The 21828-nt window shown below is 33.5% G+C and overlaps 1 protein-coding gene across 1 annotated transcript; it reads left to right on the top strand.

Moving 5' to 3' along the window:
* Positions 1 to 1674: 1674 nt before the first annotated feature.
* On the top strand, positions 1675 to 11011 carry LOC145572255 (protein trichome birefringence-like 10). The gene is made up of 4 exons (XM_081631247.1): positions 1675 to 2443; positions 3171 to 3560; positions 4441 to 4599; positions 9894 to 11011. Exons 1-4 carry the CDS (start codon positions 2040 to 2042, stop codon positions 10225 to 10227), a joined length of 1287 nt encoding a protein of 428 aa, XP_081487373.1. The 5' UTR covers positions 1675 to 2039; the 3' UTR covers positions 10228 to 11011.
* The last annotated feature ends 10817 nt before the right edge of the window (positions 11012 to 21828 follow it).

The following is a 21828-nucleotide window of genomic DNA, read 5'->3' as shown; positions in this document are numbered from 1 at the left end:
GTTTATTAATTAAACGAAATAATAAATTTTCGGGGTTAATCAAGTTTCTTGTGAAAGGTTAATAAGGCCAGTAATCCAATATAATTAAAGAGCTGTTATGGTCTTCGAGGATTGAAGCTAAGAGATTTGTTTAGAGGAAAAAAAAACCGTCAAATGCTTAATAGAGAAATGACATACAGTATAAATTTTTATTATTAGGATAAACATGCATATCTTAGCAGTTAGCAGTGGATATGCTTAAATGAAATTTTTTTTTTCTATTTATTTTTGGTGTTGCTATATGATAACCGTCAATTTGTTGATCCATTAAAGTTAACTGCATGTTTAACGAGGAAGTGCAGTTATGCGATTTTTTTTTATTATTTTTTTTTACAAAAGTAGTTATGCATTTTTTTTTTTTTTACAAAAGTAGTTATACATTTTTGACAAAGCAACTATTTTGGTAAAAAAAAAATAAAAAAATTTAATTTTTAATTTGAGGTAATTTTAAAGATTGAGAAGGGCATTTTGGGAAAAGCCAAATTTATCACCCAAAAAGTCTTTTCTCTTTATATAGTACTATAGATATATAATAATATTGACAAGGGAATTATTATATCTATAATAATAACATGTAAAAAATATCCTTACCTTGAAATTATAAAATTAAATTAGGAAACTTAAATGGTAAACAAATGGAGAATGAAAGTAAAATTAAACAAACAAATTAAGGGCCCATTCACATTTATTGAATTGAGCTGAATTGAATGCCTCAAAAAAAAAAAAAAAAAAAAAAATTGAGCTGAATTGAACTGAACTAAACTGATTGGAGCTGAACTGAACTGATTGGAGCTAAACTAAACTGAACTGAAAGTGAACTGAGTTGAAATGAATATTTTATGAAAGAAGGAAATTAGGAGCTCAACTGAACTGAACTGATTAGAGCTGAACTGAACTGAACTGAAATTAAATTAAAGTGAAGTGAACAGGCCCTAAATGGAAAGCAAAGTTTAAGTTATATATTTCTATCCCCTCCAAAAAAAAAGCTATATATTTCTAAAAAAATGGTTACGTTTGCCATTTTATACGTTTTTCTTTATTAGTTACATTTCAACACTTTTAATATTCACAATTTTTTTACACATTTCCCACACATATATATTTACATACTTTTTACAATTTTTTTTACACACATTATCTCATTTACCCCCTATTTAAAAAATAAAAACAATAGCAACTTGAGTAATAATAGATCAGGAAAAAATAAAAAACACAATCAAATTTATTCCCAAAGATACAAAATTCATTATATTAGTAGAAAATCTAGAAATCTAAAAAGACATCCCAATTATATCAAACACGATTCATTTGTCCTTGGACATATATTTTATATCAAAAAAGATTATTATGAATATGATTATTGTAGGAAACTTCATTTCATTTTATTATTAATCATGTCATTATCTGCCGTAATAATATTATATTATTTCCTTAATCTCTTCCCTACTTCCAAGCTGTCCCCACTTCCCAAACTTCTCTCACCGTCAAGACCACGACTTCTATTTCTAATTGATTAATTACAAAATTTTATATTAATTAAATAAAATTTTTTTTTGACGGATAATTAATTAAATAATTAATCCTTCTTTCATCACATTATATTCATCACTTCGTTAATGCTTTGGATGCATTGCCTCCCCTTTTCTCTCTCCTCAATACTTTTGGACTCTTGTCCATTTTATCATTACTTCTTTTAACACCCATTTTGTCTGCTTTAATTTTTGCTTCGTTGGAGCATTTAATCACTCACAAAAAGCTTCAATTTTTACTTTTTAAACACCCATTTTTAGTATTTATGTACCCATTTTAAAAAATTTATACCCATTTAAAAATTTTAATTTTTTTTTTTTAAACTGAAAATTAGTCATGGATTCAAATATTTGAATTTTTCTATGATATTTTAGTGATACCCAATATTGGTATAGTTATACCCTTTACAAAAATTTGCAAGTTTTTGTTTTTTTAAACTCATAATTTTGCACAAAAATTAAGGAAGAGCCATGAATCAGCTTGATTTCTTCAAGAAATTTAATAGATTAAATCCACTAGAACTTTCATTAACAATTCTGGGGTTTTTGGTGTTAACTTTGTGTTTATTTTGTTCAATGTTTTACTTTGATAATAGTATTGGAAATGGTGGAAATGGGCTTAGATCACGTGCTGCAGTCACGTGGTGGTATGGGTATAATCTCAGTAGTAATGGGGATTTTGGATTTGTTGAGAAAAGTAGTGAAAAAGATTGTGATTATTTTGATGGAAAATGGGTTTGGGATGAGAGTTATCCTCTTTATAATTCCACAGATTGTTTGTTTGTTGATGGAGGTTTTAAGTGTTCTGAAAATGGCAGACCTGATAATTTCTATACTAAATGGAGATGGCAACCCAACAAATGCAATATGCCCAGGTAAATTTTTTTGTTATGATTTGACATATTATAATTATATTACGCAATTGGATGTCAGTTAGTTTAGTTGGTAAAGTCTCAGGGTGTATTCAAGACCTGTGATCGAATCCCGTTTAAATTACTGGTTTTGTGGCTCTCTTTGTAGGTACATAGCCATACATGAGTGTTCTGTGTTTATCATATTACTGAGTACTGTTGTTCATAGCTGGCATTATTGTTACTTATTGGTAAAATTCCATATTTGCTAAAAATGGCAATGGTTATGTTATTATAGTTCATTTTTCCATAAATTCCATTTTTTTTCTTTTTAAATATATGAATTTGTTCTTAGTGATCATATTGTATAATGGGGTTTATGGCTTTGATGGCTGTTATGTTGGCATGATTATAGTTTGATGTTGAAGACTTGAATATACTACTTAGTACAGAAGGTCAACTCTTTGCAGGATGTACAGAATAATAGAATATGCTTCAAATCTGTCGGTTGTGTCCTATGTGCTTCCCTTTGAGATTAAAATAATAATGGAGAGTAATTAGGGTGCTTTTCTTCCGTATTTGTAGGTGTTATTGGATACTTCGTATTTGTTTATATAGGTAACATAAATGATCAAGAAGTATATTATAAGGACTGAGGTTTCTAGCTATCTGCTTGCTGTTGTATTATGAATGTTATTGAATGTATAACTTTTTTAACGTGCCATGCCTTTTGTTGGTTTGCACATTACAGATTTGATGCGAAATTGATGTTAGAAAAACTTAGGAACAAGAGGCTTGCATTTGTTGGTGACTCAATCGGAAGAAATCAATGGGAATCCCTCATGTGTATGCTCTCTTCTGTAGTATCTAATAAGTCTTCAATCTATGAAGTAAATGGAAACCCAATAACGAAGCACATGGGAGCTTTGGTGTTTATGTTTCGGGATTATAATTGCACTATTGAATACTATAGAGCTCCATTCTTAGTGGTGCAAGGCAGGCCTCCAGCTGGTTCTCCACCTAATGTGAGGTACACTCTGAAAGTGGATAAGCTGGACTGGAGCTCTGGCAAATGGAAAGATGCTGATGTGTTGATTTTAAACGCTGGACATTGGTGGACTTATGACAAAACGATTAGGAGGTAAATACGTCTGTTTCCTTGTTTGACTGAGTCAATGCTAGTGATCTCTCTTTCAAATAGCTCATAGGGAACAATTAAAAATTTCAGACTGACTTGGGATAGCTTATTGGATTTTATAATGAATTGTTATTTGTAATCTGTTACTATCAATTTGCTACTTAAGAAAAGAACAAACAATAACTCTCATGACTCAGCTCTTAATGAGTTATCACACTATTAAAATCCCACGTATTGTTGGATATTTAGGCTGTCTTATCCATGGAATTTTTTTAGGTAATTACTTTAATTTAATCACCAGACTGTTTTTGATCTTGTACGTTTGGTTACTAGGCAGTTGTTTAATCTCTTGATTGTGTACCCTGGACGTTGACCGGTTTTAGCATCCATGAGACCATGACTTTCGTAGGTCTGAGTAGGTCTGATGAATGACTGTGTGAGGATGTAGTAGGCTTTGGTTCCTCCCTCGCCTCAAAGCAACCTGTGTAAATATCTAGTCTGACAGATTTGTGATTAATTTGTAATTTTGTACCATGTAAAATTTGAGTTTTAACATTATTGTTTCACAGGCTTATGATACCTAATATATTGACATATTGTTATTCCAGTGTTTTGATCTATGCAAAGCAACTGATTGTGTATTTGTCTTTTAACAAAATTCATGTCCTTAGATTTCTTCTTTTCTCCCTGCCTTGACCCCTTACAATTGGCCACATCTTCTTTCCTAGACCCTATTTTACTTTTGCAGAGTTTAAAGTTCTTAGGATTAGGTTCTTTTGTTATCTTTGTTTGTGAGTTTGTGACTGTTATTATCTTATTTAGATGCTTTCAATGTGTATTGTTCGCTTTATAACCTGCTAAAATCTGTTTCATTACTCTTCAGCGGTTGTTACTTCGAAGAAGGAAATACTGTAAAAATGAATATGACTGTTGAAACTGCTTTTAGACGGTCAGTGGACACTCTTTTTGGATGGATAGATAGTGAAGTAGACATTAACAAGACAAGTGTTTTCTTTCGATCCTATGCTCCTGTGCACTTCAGGTTTGATTTTGCTTATATCTTGTTCCTTTTACTTCATTTTGAATAATTTATGTGATGTTTTGGAGGGATTCATGTCGACTAATGTATATCATGTTTAGGAGTAATTAATATATTTGTTTAATTTTGGAAGGGATTGATAGATTTGTCAAATTACATGTTCTCTTGGGGTAAGAAAATTTCTTTAACACTGTAGACGATGTGAGCTAGTAAGTGAAAATGTAGAGAAACAATAATGTGTGTGAATTTACTTGTCTTTAGGGGCCAAAGAAATTTTAACATTAAAGTACCCATGGCCCCTAACCTACCCTAGCGTAGAATCTCTTTTAGAAGCATCAGGGTATGTTATGTTCTTTTTTTTTTTTTTTTTTTTTAAATATCTGCCATTGGGCAGCATCTTTTAATATATTAGCAACTTCTGTTTTCATCTCTTAATTCATATTGTACAACTCATTAATTTCATAGTAGAGTATGTGAATGTTGTCGAACTATATGGTGGCATCTAACCATTATATCTCTGATCTTTTGTACATTTGGAAAGCTTTGTAAGTTGGTTTCTAGCTTGAGCTAGCCTATAAATGCATTAATCATGCTTAGGACATATATAATATGCTAAGAATGAAAGGATGTATAATTAGATAAAGATATTATCATGGATGAATAGTCTGAATTGTCCTAAGATTCTAAAGCTAGTTTATTAGTTTATCTGATGATATTCTTCTGTTGAATACGCTATTGTTACTTGGCTTACTACTGTAGTTCACCACAACATACATAGTGGCGCTATTAGTTTGTTTGTTTTCATTATATTTATATTTAATACCAAAAAAGCTTGTGTTGAACATAACTTTCTCTTCTATCCAATTCCTCAATTCTATTTGCTAGAGAAAATTGGCAGTCAGAAATTGGTCAGATTGATGTGTGAACTATCAACATTCATGAGATCTCGAATTTCCTAGTTCTAGACAACTATCTTGACAAACATAGCTGTTGTGGCTGTGATCATAGTAATGGTTCTGTATTATGGATGCATTCTTTCATATATATTGCCCATTAATTTTAGCTAAATGCCTTGCTGCTGGGGTTAGATTTTGTGTGTGTGTTTGGGAAGAGATGCATTACTTTTAGGGACTGAAACTATTTAGAATTCTTCCTTGCAATGAATAAAGGTTTTGCTCATTTGTCAATTCTGTTTTCAAAAAAGCAAAATTAAGGTCAACGAGTACAGATTAGTTCCGATAATGGCTAACAAAATAATACTCTATAGAAGCTCAGGGTTTCATGGTCAACATAATATAGCTGGTATGTCAGTTTTATAAAGATGGATTCCAGAAATTAAATGCTAACTATTGCTGACCAACCTATCCCTATGCAATTTCTGGCATCATATATGATCTCATGTGAGACATGCTCCTCCAAATTTTAGTTGTGAAGTACTTGAATCCCAGACTTTTGTAGTATATCTATAGAGATATTTATATTGGGGTGGAAAATAGGGAGAGACTGTATTGTGTGGGAAATTATATCTCAGGAGAAAAAGAAAGTGAGGGAGCAGGGGAAAAAGCAAAGGGGTAGAAATGGTAGTTGCTGTGTTTTAGAATACTTCTCGTTGATCTCTGCTTTAACTAATTTTCTAAAACAAGGCTTAGTTGGTTGACTAAAAATAGAAAGGTGTTATTCATATTAATTGCTAACTATTAGAAGAGAGGTTGTTGGAATTAGTTTTATTTGTTTTTAAGAAAATAGTGTATTCATTCCGAGTTAAAAAAAAAGAGGCCAAGTTGTCCTCTTAATAGAATTAAACTTACATATCAATTAACATTAAATATAGTGGTTACTCAATACTTTTATCAATTTATCATAGCCTTATACTTGTAGCCAAATGGAATTTCTACTTTATTTTTTTTTTTTAAAAAAAAAAAATTGTTGGAGCTCGCCCGGGGTTAGATTTTATTAATGTTGCATGATTAGCATGTCAATTACCAATTATTGGCATTAAAAGAAGTCAGCGTAGAGGCCATAGACTAAGACTTTGTTGAAATGAGTAAAAGAAGAGATGAAAGCATTGGATCCTTCCAATCTAATTGCATTGCAAAGTAGTGTGTAAAGGTGACCAAATTAAATATTTTCCTTTTTCACTCTGTGCTTTGTAGGAATCAACGAATCATTGAAACACATTGAAAGGGGTTTGGGAGGTTCAAAAGTTTGCTTCCTTGCCCTAAATAGTTATAGGATAGGAAAAATTAGAAATAATAATCTCAACTTTCATCAATTTAGGTAGAATAATCCCAACTTTGAATTATACTGGAATGATCCGAACTTTGGGGGCTCTTCTTTTTCTTCAATCCCATACCGGTTGAATGGGTTAATTTTTTTTTTAAAAAAGTGACACGTGTCATGAGTTAATTGGTTAAAAAAAACAAACAATTTTTTTTAAACAAAAACACTTGCCAAACCGATAATCCGGCCACCCAATACCATGCAGGCGGCGGCTGCTGCTACTCCCCCTCCCCCTGCTCCGGTTTCTCCGCTCGCCCAACGTCGGATTCCCCCCTCCCCCAAAGCCGGTGATGCGACCCACCTTCCTCTACTCCTTTTCCTTCGGCAACCACCACTCGAAACTCCTTTTCCAGCCACCACCACCACTCGAAACTCCTTTTCCAGCCACCACCACCATTCGAAACTCCCTTTAAAACTCTCCCCAACTCTTGAAAACCCCCAAATACCCTTCCCCCACCATCGAAAACCCTAGCCGTAGGGTTTTGAGGTGGAGGAGGAGTTTTTGGGGTTTTTCGGGAGTGGGAAAAGGGTTTTATGTGGTGGTTGCGCAGGGGGGTTGGAGGGGATTTCGAGGAAGGGGGAAAGCGGCGGTTTGGCATGGGAAGACCGGCGGTCGGACAGGGAGAGGCGGCGGACTGGGCAGTGGTGGTGGGTGGGACGGTGGGGGAGGGGAGGTTGGCTGGGTTTTTCTTATTTTTGGTTTTTTTTTTTTTAAATTTTTTTTAAATTTTTGGACCAATTTGGGCTTGACACGTGTCAAGTGACCTTATATAGTAGGTCATTGATTTTTGTTGACCAGTTAGGGATTGAAGAAAAAGAAGACCCCCCAAAGTTTGTATTATTCCAGTATAATCCAAAGTTGGGATTATTCTACCAAAATTGATGAAAGTTGGGATTATTATTTCTAATTTTTCCTAGACGATATTGTTTAAGCCAAAGTATTCAGACAAAGAATAAGAGTCAATTATCATTCTTTCTTCGGTTAAAAAGAAAGAGGGAGGCAGAGAAGAGGATAATAGTGAGTTAATGACTATGTTAATCGGACTCTTCATTTTACCTTAAGTACTCGTGTTGGACCCTTGATATTTGGACATGGAAATAACACTTAAACACTCTATATTAGTTCAGATTTATGTATATTTTTAAAAAAATAGCAGAGTTGGACGCTTAGACACATACCCTTGTCCAAGTAATATAGGTAGTCACTACTCCCTCCATCCTTGTGTAAAAGCCGCATTTTCCTATTGCACATGTTTTAAGAAGGTGAATAGGAAAAGGAAAATATCATTTTAATAGTCCCAACTTTGGTCAATTTACTTTAATATTCCCATCTTTAGGGTGCCTTTCTTCCGCCTCGAAAACCGGTAACTTGATAAAAAGGTTAATTTTTTTTTAAAAAAAATATGTGCTTGTCATGGGTTAACATGTGATTGGTCTAAAAAAAAAACCACCAACCACCAATGCTAGTGGCCTCCCCCTTCACCGTCCTACCCCCTCCCCAGCCCCTAACCACCGGAAATGACCCCTCTCCCTTCCCCAACCCCCCAAAAACATGTGATTGTAGTCATTTTTTTTATTTTTCAATTTCTTTTTTACTTTTTTGGACCAATCACGTGTTGACACATGGTCACATGTTATAACATGTTGATGACCTGCCAGGATTGAAGAAAGTAAACGCGTATGGAAGTTGGGATTATTCTAGGATAATCGTAAGTTACGATTATTCAAAGTAAATTAACTAAAGTTGGGATTATTAGAATAAATTTTCCTAAAAATATAGTGAGTTTGGTTGATTAAAGGTGAATATATATATAAGATGGTGGGGTTTGGTTGATTAAAGATAAAAAAAAAAAAAAAAAAAAAAAAGAAATTAGTGATGTTTGATTGATTAAAAGTGAATAGAGAAATAAATATACGTGAAATGAGGTTAGTGATGTTTGATTGATTAAAAGTGAATAGAGAAATAAATATACGTGAAATGAGACTTTTAATACTCGTTGGAGACAGAGGGAGCGTTAGTCGATTAGAAACTCTATTTTTTAATCCTGTAATTTAGTGATAGAATACACATGCATAAAGGATTAAATGGACACACACAGCATTGAAGCCTTGTTTACAAACAACAAAAGATGACTATTATGTGCTTAGATTGAAGAATGTCATTGTCAAGGGCCATGTCCTGGATAAGCTCCTTACTGATCAAGTTTAGCCTAATTTCTCTGAGATACTTGATAGAACCTTAAAATTGTCTAGTTTTATCATTGTTTTTTCTTATTTGTTTCATATTTTGCAGTCTGTCTAATTAAAAATCAACATGTCTGTTCCTATTATATATGTTTGTGTATCTGTCAGATTGGCTATTTCTTATAGTAGTGTAAATTATTTTTTATTTAATTTTTATCATTTATATCTTAGCTAGTGATAGCAGAGACACCTTTTTTCACGAGGAAAAGTTTCCCTTTGTTAGGTGACAAGGAAACTAGTAATCACTTGCATCATTACCTGCACTTTCATTAAGTACCTGTACTAGCGCTTATATAATTTGCTCATATATTGCATTTTAATGTGGTTTCCTTGATTCTTATGTCATACCATGAGATCCATTAGTACCTTCCAGTTTGGCATTATAGCGTTTTACTTCCTTTCTCCAAACCTAGAAATAAATTTTGATATTTAAAACCAAGTTCTATGGTGTACATTGCTGTATATTTGATCCTTTTGAACCAAGCACTTTAATTTTAGTTTCATTTATTTCTTCTGCTTCATGTTGCTTGTGTATTTGTTGGGCCCTAACTTATCATTATCTTGTTATCAACTCTATGTTAAGCATTGCATTTGAAAGTTCTCTTGCTCCTTTTTTTTTGTTATCTGGTAAATTGAGTTTGGCGATACTTTATAGTAAATTTCTTGTCAAAACGAAGGTCTTAAAGTATCTTTTAGAGTTTATTATATTCAAAAGCTTTTTACAGCCTTTGCAACCAATAAAGAATTATACTAATGAGATAAATCTCTTACAGTGGCGGCGACTGGAAAACTGGTGGTACTTGTCATTTGGAAACAATGCCCGACTTGACGGCTCCTTACAAGCCTCAATATTGGGGCCATTATAATATTTTGAATGATGCACTGTCAAATTATACAAACAGATCTCATGCGACTAAAGTAAACTTGTTGAATGTGACTTATATGACTTTACAGAGAAGAGATGGCCATTCATCACTTTACTATCTAGGGCCAAAACCAGCTCCCATTCATCGGCAAGATTGTAGTCATTGGTGCTTGCCCGGTGTTCCTGATACATGGAATGAACTTCTGTATGCAGTATTTCTCAAGCAGCAATTACTTCGCTGACAGAATTCTACAGTAGAAGCTGAGGCTTCGTAGGTGAAAACCTTCCTGATTTAAGCATTTTTGAGTAATTAATGTTCAGACTTCAGACTCTTGGAATCTTCGAATATCTTAACTTTACCTGGAAAATACACACAATATTTTGTAAAGAAGTCTTCCCTACTTCATACTAACTGGAATGCTGTTGCATATGCGGTCGAGTGATGCATCTCTTATCATCTCTGCTTTGGCTGCTTGATACTTCTTCAGCTGGAGGTTTACTTTGTTTTGGGGTCTGTTGGAAACTTGCTGGTGTTGTCGAGTGATTTGTTTAGGTGGTTTGTAAATTTATCAGTTTGGGATGACCATCAAAAGCCAGTCCTCTGCTGATCAAGAGTTCACGACTCAGTTACATCTGCAATATGCCTGTGCGTGTAGATGGAGTTGACAAGTTCTATACTTCATGTGAAAACCAGAATAGAAGATTATTATGCATTTATGCGTAACAGAAGCAAAGAAATGCTGGAGTGGATATCAAATGTAGCATGGAGTTTAGAAAGGGAAGTACATAAGAAGTCATATTACAGGTAGCTTGTAATTCTTTTGACAGCATATTGAATTGTAATAATTTTATTTTTTTCTATTGATAGGAAGCATATTGAATTACCCTGAATTTTCTGTATTCTAAAATACATGAAAAGCAGTTGATAGTGGTCTATTGAAATTTTTTAGATGTGTGAACAACACGGCTGAATCTGTTGATGTACCAATTATTTTTCACTCTTCTAAGCTGAATGGTGTCCTTGGTTGATTAAGTTGGCCAGAAAACTGTTATCTACTCTCTCAATTTTTGAAAGCCATTTCCATTTGAAATCTAGACAATTTACAACTTAAATAAGTGGAGTTTTGTTTGATCCGTCTCAATGAGTATTTTTAAAATTAGTAAATTTTTGAAATTTTAACAAATATTAAAAATTAGGGATAATGAGTTCAAATAATATAAATATTACCTTGTTAAATATTTACCAATAGAAAGTTTTGTTTAGAGAAATAAAGGAGGAGTCAGTGAAGATGGAAATTGGTGGTGTTGCTCCGGTAAATTTTTTGTTGTATCATTTACACTTGCTTGACACTCTATATATAGCATGAGTGTTCAATTAGGAGTACAATAATTACATACATATAGCCATATGAGTTCACAAGGGTTTGGACTCATATGAGCATTGTAACATCAAATCAATAATTGACATTCATTATCTTCTAACACTCCCCCTTGAATGCCCATACTTATACGTATTTGTTGCCTCATTAAAAACCTCGCTAAGTAAAACCCTATGGGATAAAAACCATAGCTAGGAAAAGAGTACAACGATATTGCATTATATGCTTTGGTATACTGTCTTGTTAAAAACCTTGTCAGGAAAAACCCAGTAGGATAAAAACCTGATCGAAGGGAAAAAGAGTACAGTACATATAATACTCCCCCTGATTTCAGCATAGTTCGCAAAGATGTCGCATTCCGATTTTGTGAACTAACTGCTCAAATTTCTTCGAAGGAAGTGATTTGGTGAACAGGTCGGCAAGATTGTCACAAGACTGAATTTGCTGGATATCTATTTCCTCGTCCTTTTGCAGATCATGTGTGAAGAACAGTTTTGGGGCAATATGTTTTGTTTTATCTCCCTTAATATATCCTTCAGTTACTTGAGCAATGCATGCTGTATTGTCTTCAAATATGATGGTTGGGTCTTCTGTTATTGCGTTCATTCCACACTCCTTTTGGATATTACTGATCATCGACCTCAGCCATACACATTCTCATCCTGCTTCATAGAGAGCTATCAACTCTGCATGATTCGATGATGTCGCGATCAATGTCTGCTTTGTTGATTTCCATGATATTGCAGTGCCGCCATAGGTGAACACATATCCATTTTGTGACTTGGCATTTTGAGGATCCGATAAGTATCCAGCATCTGCGTACCCAATGAGAGCAGCATCTTGTTTCGGTTGATAATATAAACCAAGGTCTTGTGTCCCTCGTAGGTACCGGAGTAAGTGTCGAACTCCCTTCCAATGCCTATATGTTGGTGCATTGTTGTGCCTGGATAACAAGTTCACAGAGAAAGCTATGTCGAGCTAGTGTTGTTAGCTAAGTACATTAAGGCTCCAATTGCACTTAAGTACGGTACTTCTGGACCCAGAATATTTTCATTTTCTTCTCGGGGTCTAAATGGATCATTTTTCATATTCAAAGAACGGACAACCATTGGGAAGTTGGTTGGAGTTGCTTTGTCCATGAAGAATCTTTTCAAAACTCTTTCTGTATAGTTTGATTGATGGACAAAAATACCATGACTCAAGTGCTCAATTTGCAGTCCAAGACAAAATTTAGTTTTCCCAAGGTCTTTCATCTCAAATTCTTTCATCAAGTATTTTGCAGTTTTCTCGAGTTCATTTGGGGTTCCGATGATATTTAAATCATCAACATAAACTGCAATGATAGAGAATCCTGATTGTGCTCGCTTTATGAAAACACAGGGACTAACTTGGTTATTCTTGAATCCTTCTCTCATAAGGTATTCACTCAGACGGTTATACCACATCCTTCCAGATTGTTTCAATCCATAAAGTGACCTTTTTAGTTTTATGGAAAGCAATTGTCTAGGCTTGTGGTTTTCTGGTAATTTTAGTCCTTCGGGGACTTTCATGTAAATGTCTGTATCGAGTGACCCATACAAATACGCAGTCATTACATCCATTAATCGCATTTGCAGTCGTTTTGTGACTGTCAAACTTACCAGAAATCTTAATGTAGTTGCATCAACCACTGGAGAATATGTTTCTTCATAATCAATCCCTGGAATTTGAGAAAATCCTTGGGCTACAAGTCTTGCCTTGTATCTAACTATCTCATTTTTCTCATTACGTTTCCTCACAAATACCCATTTGTATCCAACGGGTTTTACACCTGCTGGTGTAAGGGTTATTTTTCCAAAAACTTCTCGTTTTTCAAGTGACTTTAACTCAACTAGCATTGCCTCCTTCCACTTTGGCTAATCACTTCCACGTCGACATTCTTCTACTGTCCTTGGTTCAACATCATTTTCATCAGACACAATGTCGATTGCGATGGAATTTGCAAATATTTCATCCACGATAACATCTTTCCTATTCCACTAAGTCTTGGTAGAGACGTAATTCATTGAAATTTCATTGTTATCGATGTTTTGAGCGTCTTGTTCATTCCCCGTAGGGTTGTCTTCTTGTTCGTGCCTTTTTGGATTATCATTATTTTCTTTACTTTCATCCACATTTGGTCTTTCTTGACCTTCTGACGGGGGAACATCATTAGTCTCATTTTCTATTCCATCCAATCTTTTCAATTTCCTTGGCTTAGAATCTTTTGAACCAAGTGGTCTTCCACGCTTTCTGCGTGCTTGAGATTCACTGTCTATGGTGTTATTACCAATTGGGATTTCAATACGTGCAGGGGCATTTTCTGCTGTGATATGTGATTTTGTCACCTTTTTTGTGTCTATAGATGCATCAGGCAATTGATTTGCAACACTTTGTAAATGAACAATTTTCTTAACTTCTTGTTCACACATATTTGTTCGTGGGTCTAACATCAATAGTTGTGTTGCATTCCAAATAAGTTCAATTTCTTTCTTACGTGGGTCCACTTTCTCTCCCCCTAAGGCTGGGAATACTGTTTCATTAAAGTGACAGTCGGCAAATCTAGCCGTAAATAAGTCACCAGTCAATGGTTCAAGATATTTAATTATAGAGGGGGATTCAAACCCGACATAAATTCCCAGCCTTCTTTGTGGACCCTTTTTTGTTCGTTGGGGTGGAGCAATGGGAACATATACAGCACAACCAAAGATTTTTAGATGTGAGATACTTGGTTCTCGACCACAAACAAGTTGTAGTGGTGAGAATTTATGATCCGCATGCCGGATTAATTGGCCCACAAATATCTCCCTGAATTCTTTTCAAGAATTTTGGAGATTCAGTAGCAATTTTGTTCATAGATGGCCTTATTATTAATTTGCCAAGTGAACATGTAGAGCATGTTAATTCATCTGATCGAGGAATTTTGACATTTTTTATTGAATGTCCAACTGAATGTGCTATTATTCTTTGCATCATCCCAGTTGCTGGATGCCCCAGACGATCATGCCATAAAATAATCAAATTTTTGTCATCTAACTTCTGGTTAGATACCATATTGATTTCCACGGGTCGTATATTTATACGATATAACCCCGAAGAATATGCTGGCAATTTCTCATATATATGTTTCTTGCCATGTTTTTCTGCCGTGAGGCATATATACTCCTTTTGATCTGTTGTCATCGTTTCTAGATGATAGCCATTTTGGCGTACATCTTTAAAGCTTATGAGATTTCTTTGAGATTTACTCGAATATAAAGCATTATTGATTATTAATTTTGTTCCATTTGGAAGCATTATACAAGCCTTTCCAGATCCTTCAATTAATTTAGTTGACCCGAAAATAGTGTTTACATTTGCTTGAAACAACTTTAGTTGTGAAAATTATTTTCTATCCTTCAAGATAGTATGTGTTGTTCCACTGTCCAAAAGGCATTGATATTCGGAACTAACTTCAGGCAGATCCATATCTTCATAAAATAAATTTGAGATTAGTTTAGAATAATATCATACAAAGTTTTATTGATGATAGGGATTAAAAGTACATGGCTAGAAATTTAAAATACAGTTGTTAAAGAAAATACATAATATATGTTACACTAGTAGATAGGAAACCTAAGCATTGTTATTTTCTCCAAGGATGAAATCGTTTCCAATTTCAACATTATCCATGAAATAATCAGATACAGACAAGGAGCATTTTCTTCATTAACATAATTTGCTTCTGCATTTTTCTCTTTGCCTTTTACAGAAGCCTGGTAAAGGTCTACCAAATGTTTGGCCGTACGACAAGTACGTCCCCAATGCCCTGTCATGCCATATCTGTAACATGTGTCTTTTCCTTTCGAAGGAGTTTGTTTGTGGCTTCCAGATAACTGTCCCTTCTGTTTTTCAAAATTTTTAAAATTACTGTTTCTTTGAAAATTGTTTCTACCACGACCCCGGCCACGGCCGCGTTAATTTCCACGGCCTCTTCCACGACCATTGTAATTTCCACGTCCACCTCTTCGTGTAGCATTTGACTCGGGTGGATAAGAATTTGTTGCATTTGCCTCATGATGAGTGGCCAAAGACCCAGTTGGTCTAAGATTATGATTTTTCGACAAAAGTTCACTATTTTGTTCCGCAACAAGCAATACACTCATTAATTCATTAAACTTTTTGAAACCTCTTTCACGATACTATTCTTGCAACAACATGTTGCTTGCATGAAAGGTAGTGAGTGTTTTTTCAATCATCTGTTCATCCGTGACTGGATGATCACAGTGTCTCAATATAGATACTATCTCATGTATAGTTGTATTATAATCAATTACAGATTTGAAATCCTAGAATCGTAAATTTGCCCAGTCAAATAATGCCTTAGGAAGGAGCACCCTTTTGTGGTGTCCAAATCTTTCATTAAGACAATCCCATAATTCTTTGGGATCTTCAACCATCATGTACTCGGTTTTAAGGCCTTCATGTAAATGATGCCTTAACAACACTAAGACTTTTGCCTTATCTTGTTCAGTAATAGGTTTTACAACCGTCATTGCAGAAGTGGTAGCATCAGTTGTTTGACCAGAGGGGCTTTTATTTTCTTTAACAGTGTGCTCCAAGCCTTGAGCTTTCAAATTCATCATTGCATCCACTTTCCATTCTAGAAATTTCTTTCCAGATAAATCTAAGATGCTGAACTGTCTTTTCATAAGGTCTCCCATTTTAGCTACAACAAATTGAGTGATAATTAGTTTATAATAATAAATTTTATGTACAACACATATGTTTAGTCCTTCCATAATTATAGTTAGGTTAATAAAATAAGTAATAATTAAATTTATCAATAATATACCATAAATAATATAGTTCTTTTCTCCCCCTTGGTTTATTATTGTGAGTAATTATATGATTAAGCAAAAATTGATCATGCTAGTTGCAAAAAAAAGCAAAACGACAACAATAACAGTTGTAACAATAATTATAATGATAACAGTAATATTATACAATGATGATTAATAACAAAAAGCCAACATAATAAAACAAAAACAAGCTTTTAATCTACTAAAACGACAAAATAAGTGAGTTTTACTTATACATAATGACAAAAATTAATATTGCTACTAATAAAACTACAAGCTTCGTAATTAGAAGGAAATATTGTTTTATCTTCATTAAATCTTCTTCAAAAGTGAAGGTGTGGGTGTTTTGGTTGCCGTCGGCGGGGAACATATCGGAGAAGAAGGGGGAAAAAAAATTTTAGATGATTTTTGGATAAAAAATGGGAAGGGATAAGGGATTTGTGGTGAAATTGGGGGAAAAATCCGCCTTTTATAGAGGTAGGTTTATCCGTTACTATTCTGTACAACTGTAAAAATATCATATAATAATCTAATATACTGACAAGAATTATGGTCCAAATATATATATTTATAACTGTAAAAGGTTATCACACTGGGAATGCAAGCCATAGTGGTCCGAGAGCCCTAATATCTAAAAAAGATCATGGGTTCGAAAACGAAAAGAAACACGAAAGTATGTAAAAGTAAGAAAAATAATAAGTATAAAAGGCTGCATCTTTTTGTCAATTTAGTTAATAATATGCATGCAGAATTACTACTACGCAATTATAACAACTAAAAATTACTACTTTACGTGAAAGATGAGCATGTAATAATAAAAAAAAAACAATATAACAACATGAATAAAACAAAGGAGGATATAATAATTTTACAAGTAAGAGAATTGTTTTTCACCGTTGTTTTTGAGGTATATGATACAATAAATGTTTGAGTTTTTGGTATAGAGGATCCCAAATATGGGCAACTATGGAGCATACTCCTCAAAACATTGAGAAATAGATAGTATGATTTGTTATAAATTTTTAGAAGTAGGTATAAATATACCTGATTTGGAACTGGTGCTGATAACGTGTTAAATATTTACCAATAGAAAGTTTTATTTAGAGAAATAAAGGAGGAGTAAGTGAATATGGAAATTGGTAGTGTTGCTCCGGCAAATTTTTTGTTGTATCATTTACACTTGCATGACACTTTATATATAGCATGAGTGTTCAATTAGGAGTACAATAATTACATACATATAGCCATATGAGTTCACAAGGGTTTGGACTCATATGAGCATTGTAACATCAAATCAATAATTGGCATTCATTATCTTCTAACATACTTCCATTTCTTTCAAATAACAACTTTCATAGGTTGCACGGAAACCAAGTCAAAATTTCTAAAGCTAGCAAGGTTACACATACAAATAGAATATATTCCAATAAAATAATTAATTGATGTGTAATTATTTGTAGAGGATATTATGTAATATAGTTTGTGGTTTAATTGAGTTAATCTTCATCATTTAATCGTCCATAACAATTGAAATAGGTCTTCATCCCCTTTAATTTTCTATTGAACTATTGAATGGGTCATCTTCTTCTTCTTTTCGCTTTCTATTGAATTTGGAATTTGTGTAGAAATACATTAATAAAGTCACAATAGTAGTATAACCCGTTTTCTTCGTTAGTAAATAAATTGGAGAGTTGAAGCTAAGGACCTCTGTAATGGCTGCAAAGGGTTTAATGTCGGCGAAAATGGCAGAAAACCCCTAATTATATCAAGCAATTTAATTTGCAAGTTATTTAGTAACACAAGGAAATCATTTAGTAACACAAGTAATAGTTTTGTTTGTTAACCACACCTTAAACCGACATAGCAGTACTTAATATGAATAATTTTTTCGATCTGTAGATGTTGATGGTGATTATCCCGCAATCTTAATTACTAACGCTGAACATTAATTTGCATTGATGTTACATTCTTTCGAGATTGATACCTCGCAAAGGCATAACTTACCTTTTTTTTTTCCCTCTTACCCTCATATTGATATTTGCATCGATAGTAGCAAATATATTATCCTAAATCTTGTGATGAGTAAGTTATATTTTATTGGAAAAATACACTTTAATAATCGCAACTATTGGTGATTTACTTCTAATAATCCTGGCCAATTAAGGTTTATAATCTAATGATCCCAACCATGCCATGACTTTGCCTCCAATGGTCCCAATCGGTCAACACCAAGTCATCGTCTGGGTAAAAGTTTGCAGCTTGTGGTGCGAGGGTGGCTGGGGCTGGTCTCAATTTTTGCGGTGGTATGGTGGGGAGAAGGTGTGTGGCTGGCTAAATATGTGTTTTTGTTGGTGGAGTTGCGATGTAGGTTAGGGGTTGAAGTGGTGTAGGATAATAATTTAATTAGGTGGTGGGGTGGATCGTGGTTGGTGGTTTTGGGGGTTAGGGGGTCTGGCTGACCATTTTGGGGGGGGGGGGGGGGGTTAGGGAGGTGGTCGGTCGGTTTTTTAGAGGGCTTGGGGTTTTCCTTGGGTTTCGCGGTGAGGGGGGTGGTGGTTGTTAGGTTTTTTTTTATTTTATTTTTTTGAATAAAAAAATTTAGACCAATCTAGTGGTGATACGTGGTTTTTTCAAAAAAACAAATCACCCCCTTAACAGGTTACCCGTCATTGGGACCATTGGAGGCAAAGTCATAGCATAGTTGAGATTATTAGATAAAAAAACTTAGTTGAGATTGTAAAAATTAAATCGCCAATAGTTGGGATTATTAATGTGTATTTTTTCTATTTTATAATACACTTTTCTAGTAACAAGAAATTAATTAAACCTAAAAGAATTTTACACGTCTAATTATTGATAATAAATTTTAAATTGATATGAATATAATTTTCAATTATTTTTCAACGTATTTGTCAAACTTTGAATACTATACGTAATTATAAATTTCAAAGTAACCTTTCCAAAAAAAAAAAAAAAAACAACTTTCAAAGTAACCAATTTACCTTGTATAATTTGATCAAATGATAAAACATATCGGTCTTTAGGAAACAAAGCAACATTGATCATGTGCATGCAATGGTTTTTGTTTGAATTAGTTTTATGTCCGAGAAAAATAGGCGGCAAGTGTTTAGAGTTATAAAGATGGTGTGAAATAGACACAGTTACTACTTGTTTGTTGATAATTTAGATTATAATAATTATTTAGGAATAAAAGAACACTGTTTTCCAGTGGATTCGACCCTATTTCCCTATTTATTTTTGTTAGTGGTTTTAGGAATTATTTTTAATTATTAGGTGATATGAATTTAGCCTATCAAGTATCTTTGTTTGTTTGTCTGTAGAGGATAGAAAATCTAGAGTTTCATAATCTCCATATCTAGAGGATCACATGAGTATTTTCACTCAAATGACTAGTAGCCAAGCGATAGTTTAGGATTTACTAGCATGTTTTGAAAATCGTCTAATCATCCCAATTGTTTGAATATGGAGGTAATCTTCTCCTCTTGTAATACGATTGTAGCCTTGACTTTATCCTTCATTTAATGGAAAGCATATTTGCATCCTTTATCTATGTTTATCTGTTTGTTTTTTTTGGTTGATTCAATTCTTGCTTAACTTCTTCAAGTATTATATCTTTACTTACTTATTTGTTGTTGTTATGTTAGCAAAGTTATCATAGTATAATTAGTAACATTAGGGGCAACCTCTTAATTAATATCCAAGAGACCAAGAATAAGATAGGGTATTTGACTTGTTGGTTAAGAACAACTTTTACCTCAACACTACTCCATTTTTAAATTTTTTTTTTTATGTATAGCTTGGTTATTATATATACGCAGTTTAAGAAAATATTAAAGAATGCGAGTGTGTAAGAAAAAATAAGAAATGGAATGTAAAAAGGTGGGTTTATGCAAGGAGCAAGGGGGGGGGGGGGGGTTGGCCCAGGTGGGAGTGTTTGAAGAGGTGTAATTATTATTGGAATGAAGGGTTATAATAGTAATAAAAGAATATGTTGAAATTAGAATAAATTTAAACAAAGTGAATAGAAAATAAATTATATGAAGGGAGTACATCACAAAAATTATTTAGGGCTAGCTATTTTTCTAAAAATAAAATTTGATTATCGAATTTAGAATTATTTTTTTTACAAGAAGAAAATTGATTTTATTAATAAAAGATAGTAAAATGACACCTACAAGAAATCTAAAATTCCAATACAGTAAATACACCTTAGAACTAATAATTACTTCGCAGATTCGATCAACAATCGCTTTAATTTATAACTTTGTCTAAAATAATACAATTTAGCAGCTTAAGCACTAATTAGGCTTACTACAAAATTGACCTTAAGTAACACCAAATAGTATCACTTTGAAGGTTAGAACCTTAATTAATTTATAAGTAACACTTTTGTAACACTTTGACATCATGTATCACTTTATTGTAACACATTAATATTAAGTAACACTTGATTGTAACACTTTGATATTAAGTAGCACTTGATTGTAACACATTGATATTAAGTAACACTTGAATGTAACACTTTGATATTAAGTAGCACTTTATTGTAACATTTTAATTCAAGGTACCACATGATTATAAACTATAATATTAGGAGTCACCGTAACACTATTATAAAATAAATACTTTATAGAAATTGTAAGATTTATTTGTAATTAACATCGTACCACTAGTCCACTAGTAGAAAAACACAAATAAGCATAAAAAAAAAACTCAAGCCTAGAACCAAAATAAAAAACCATGTTCATAGGGGGAAGTGGGGAACTGGTACCCTTGTAAGTTAAGGGCAATAGTTTTCCCAAATCCCTAACCTGTAAAAGCTCCAACACCCAAATAAGGATTGCCTCTCTGTTACGCCCTCCGTCCTTTTATTACATGCCTGTATTCTTTTTTTGGGTCATCAGAATTAAGTGCCTGTTTCTATTTATAGGTTGTACTTTTTTACAATATTATTCTCTTTTTGATGATTTGTCATCCTTTTTCTTTTTCTTTTTTGTAATTTAACATCAATTCCCAATACTTTATCTCTCCTAATTCCCAACCACTTTTCTTTGTCTCTATTTCTCTCTAACCCCACATGCATATTTATACTCTCAATTATTAGTTTTAAGGAATGTTTAACTTTCTTAATTCCCGTGTAAAATGAGAAATAGGAGAGAGTAATAAATTTTCTATCTATAGTGGTGTAGGGAATATTTCAAGCATTACCCCAAACTTGAACCCCACCGTGATCATACACTGAAGCATGGTGGCGTCCAAAGGGAAGGAAGCTAGAGCAAAAGAGTCGCCAACAAGTTTTAGGAACTTGTAAACCGTTCACAAGGTGAAGATTACACCCCTTAACAATCCATGAGATCGTTAACTCCAAAAGGTCTTGAACCAAATAGGGTTTGGGGATGAAGGTACAAATCCAACCTAAAAGACATTGAACCTGCCCTAAATAGGCCTCTACTTCATTCTTCTCGTATTCCTGTGCGCTTTCTGACTAACATGCAATCATCAGATTAACCCTAAACCTGTTCATCTATGTTGGTTGAATATTAATGCACAAGCAAAACTATTATTCGCGATCACTTGAATTATA

This window comes from Chenopodium album, chromosome 12 (assembly GCF_948465745.1).
Source record: "Chenopodium album chromosome 12, dcCheAlbu1.1, whole genome shotgun sequence".
NCBI lineage: Eukaryota > Viridiplantae > Streptophyta > Magnoliopsida > Caryophyllales > Amaranthaceae > Chenopodium > Chenopodium album.
The sequence above is the reverse complement of the archived record's forward strand: the minus strand, read 5'-3'. Positions and strand labels throughout refer to the sequence as shown.

Excerpts from the sequence above, each read along its gene's own strand:
- LOC145572255 (XM_081631247.1), top strand. The coding sequence starts at position 2,040 with ATGAATCAGCTTGATTTCTTCAAGAAATTTAATAGATTAAATCCACTA. Across the intron at positions 2,444-3,170 it reads AACAAATGCAATATGCCCAG|ATTTGATGCGAAATTGATGT; the intron begins GTAAATTTTTTT and ends TGCACATTACAG. Across the intron at positions 3,561-4,440 it reads TATGACAAAACGATTAGGAG|CGGTTGTTACTTCGAAGAAG; the intron begins GTAAATACGTCT and ends ATTACTCTTCAG.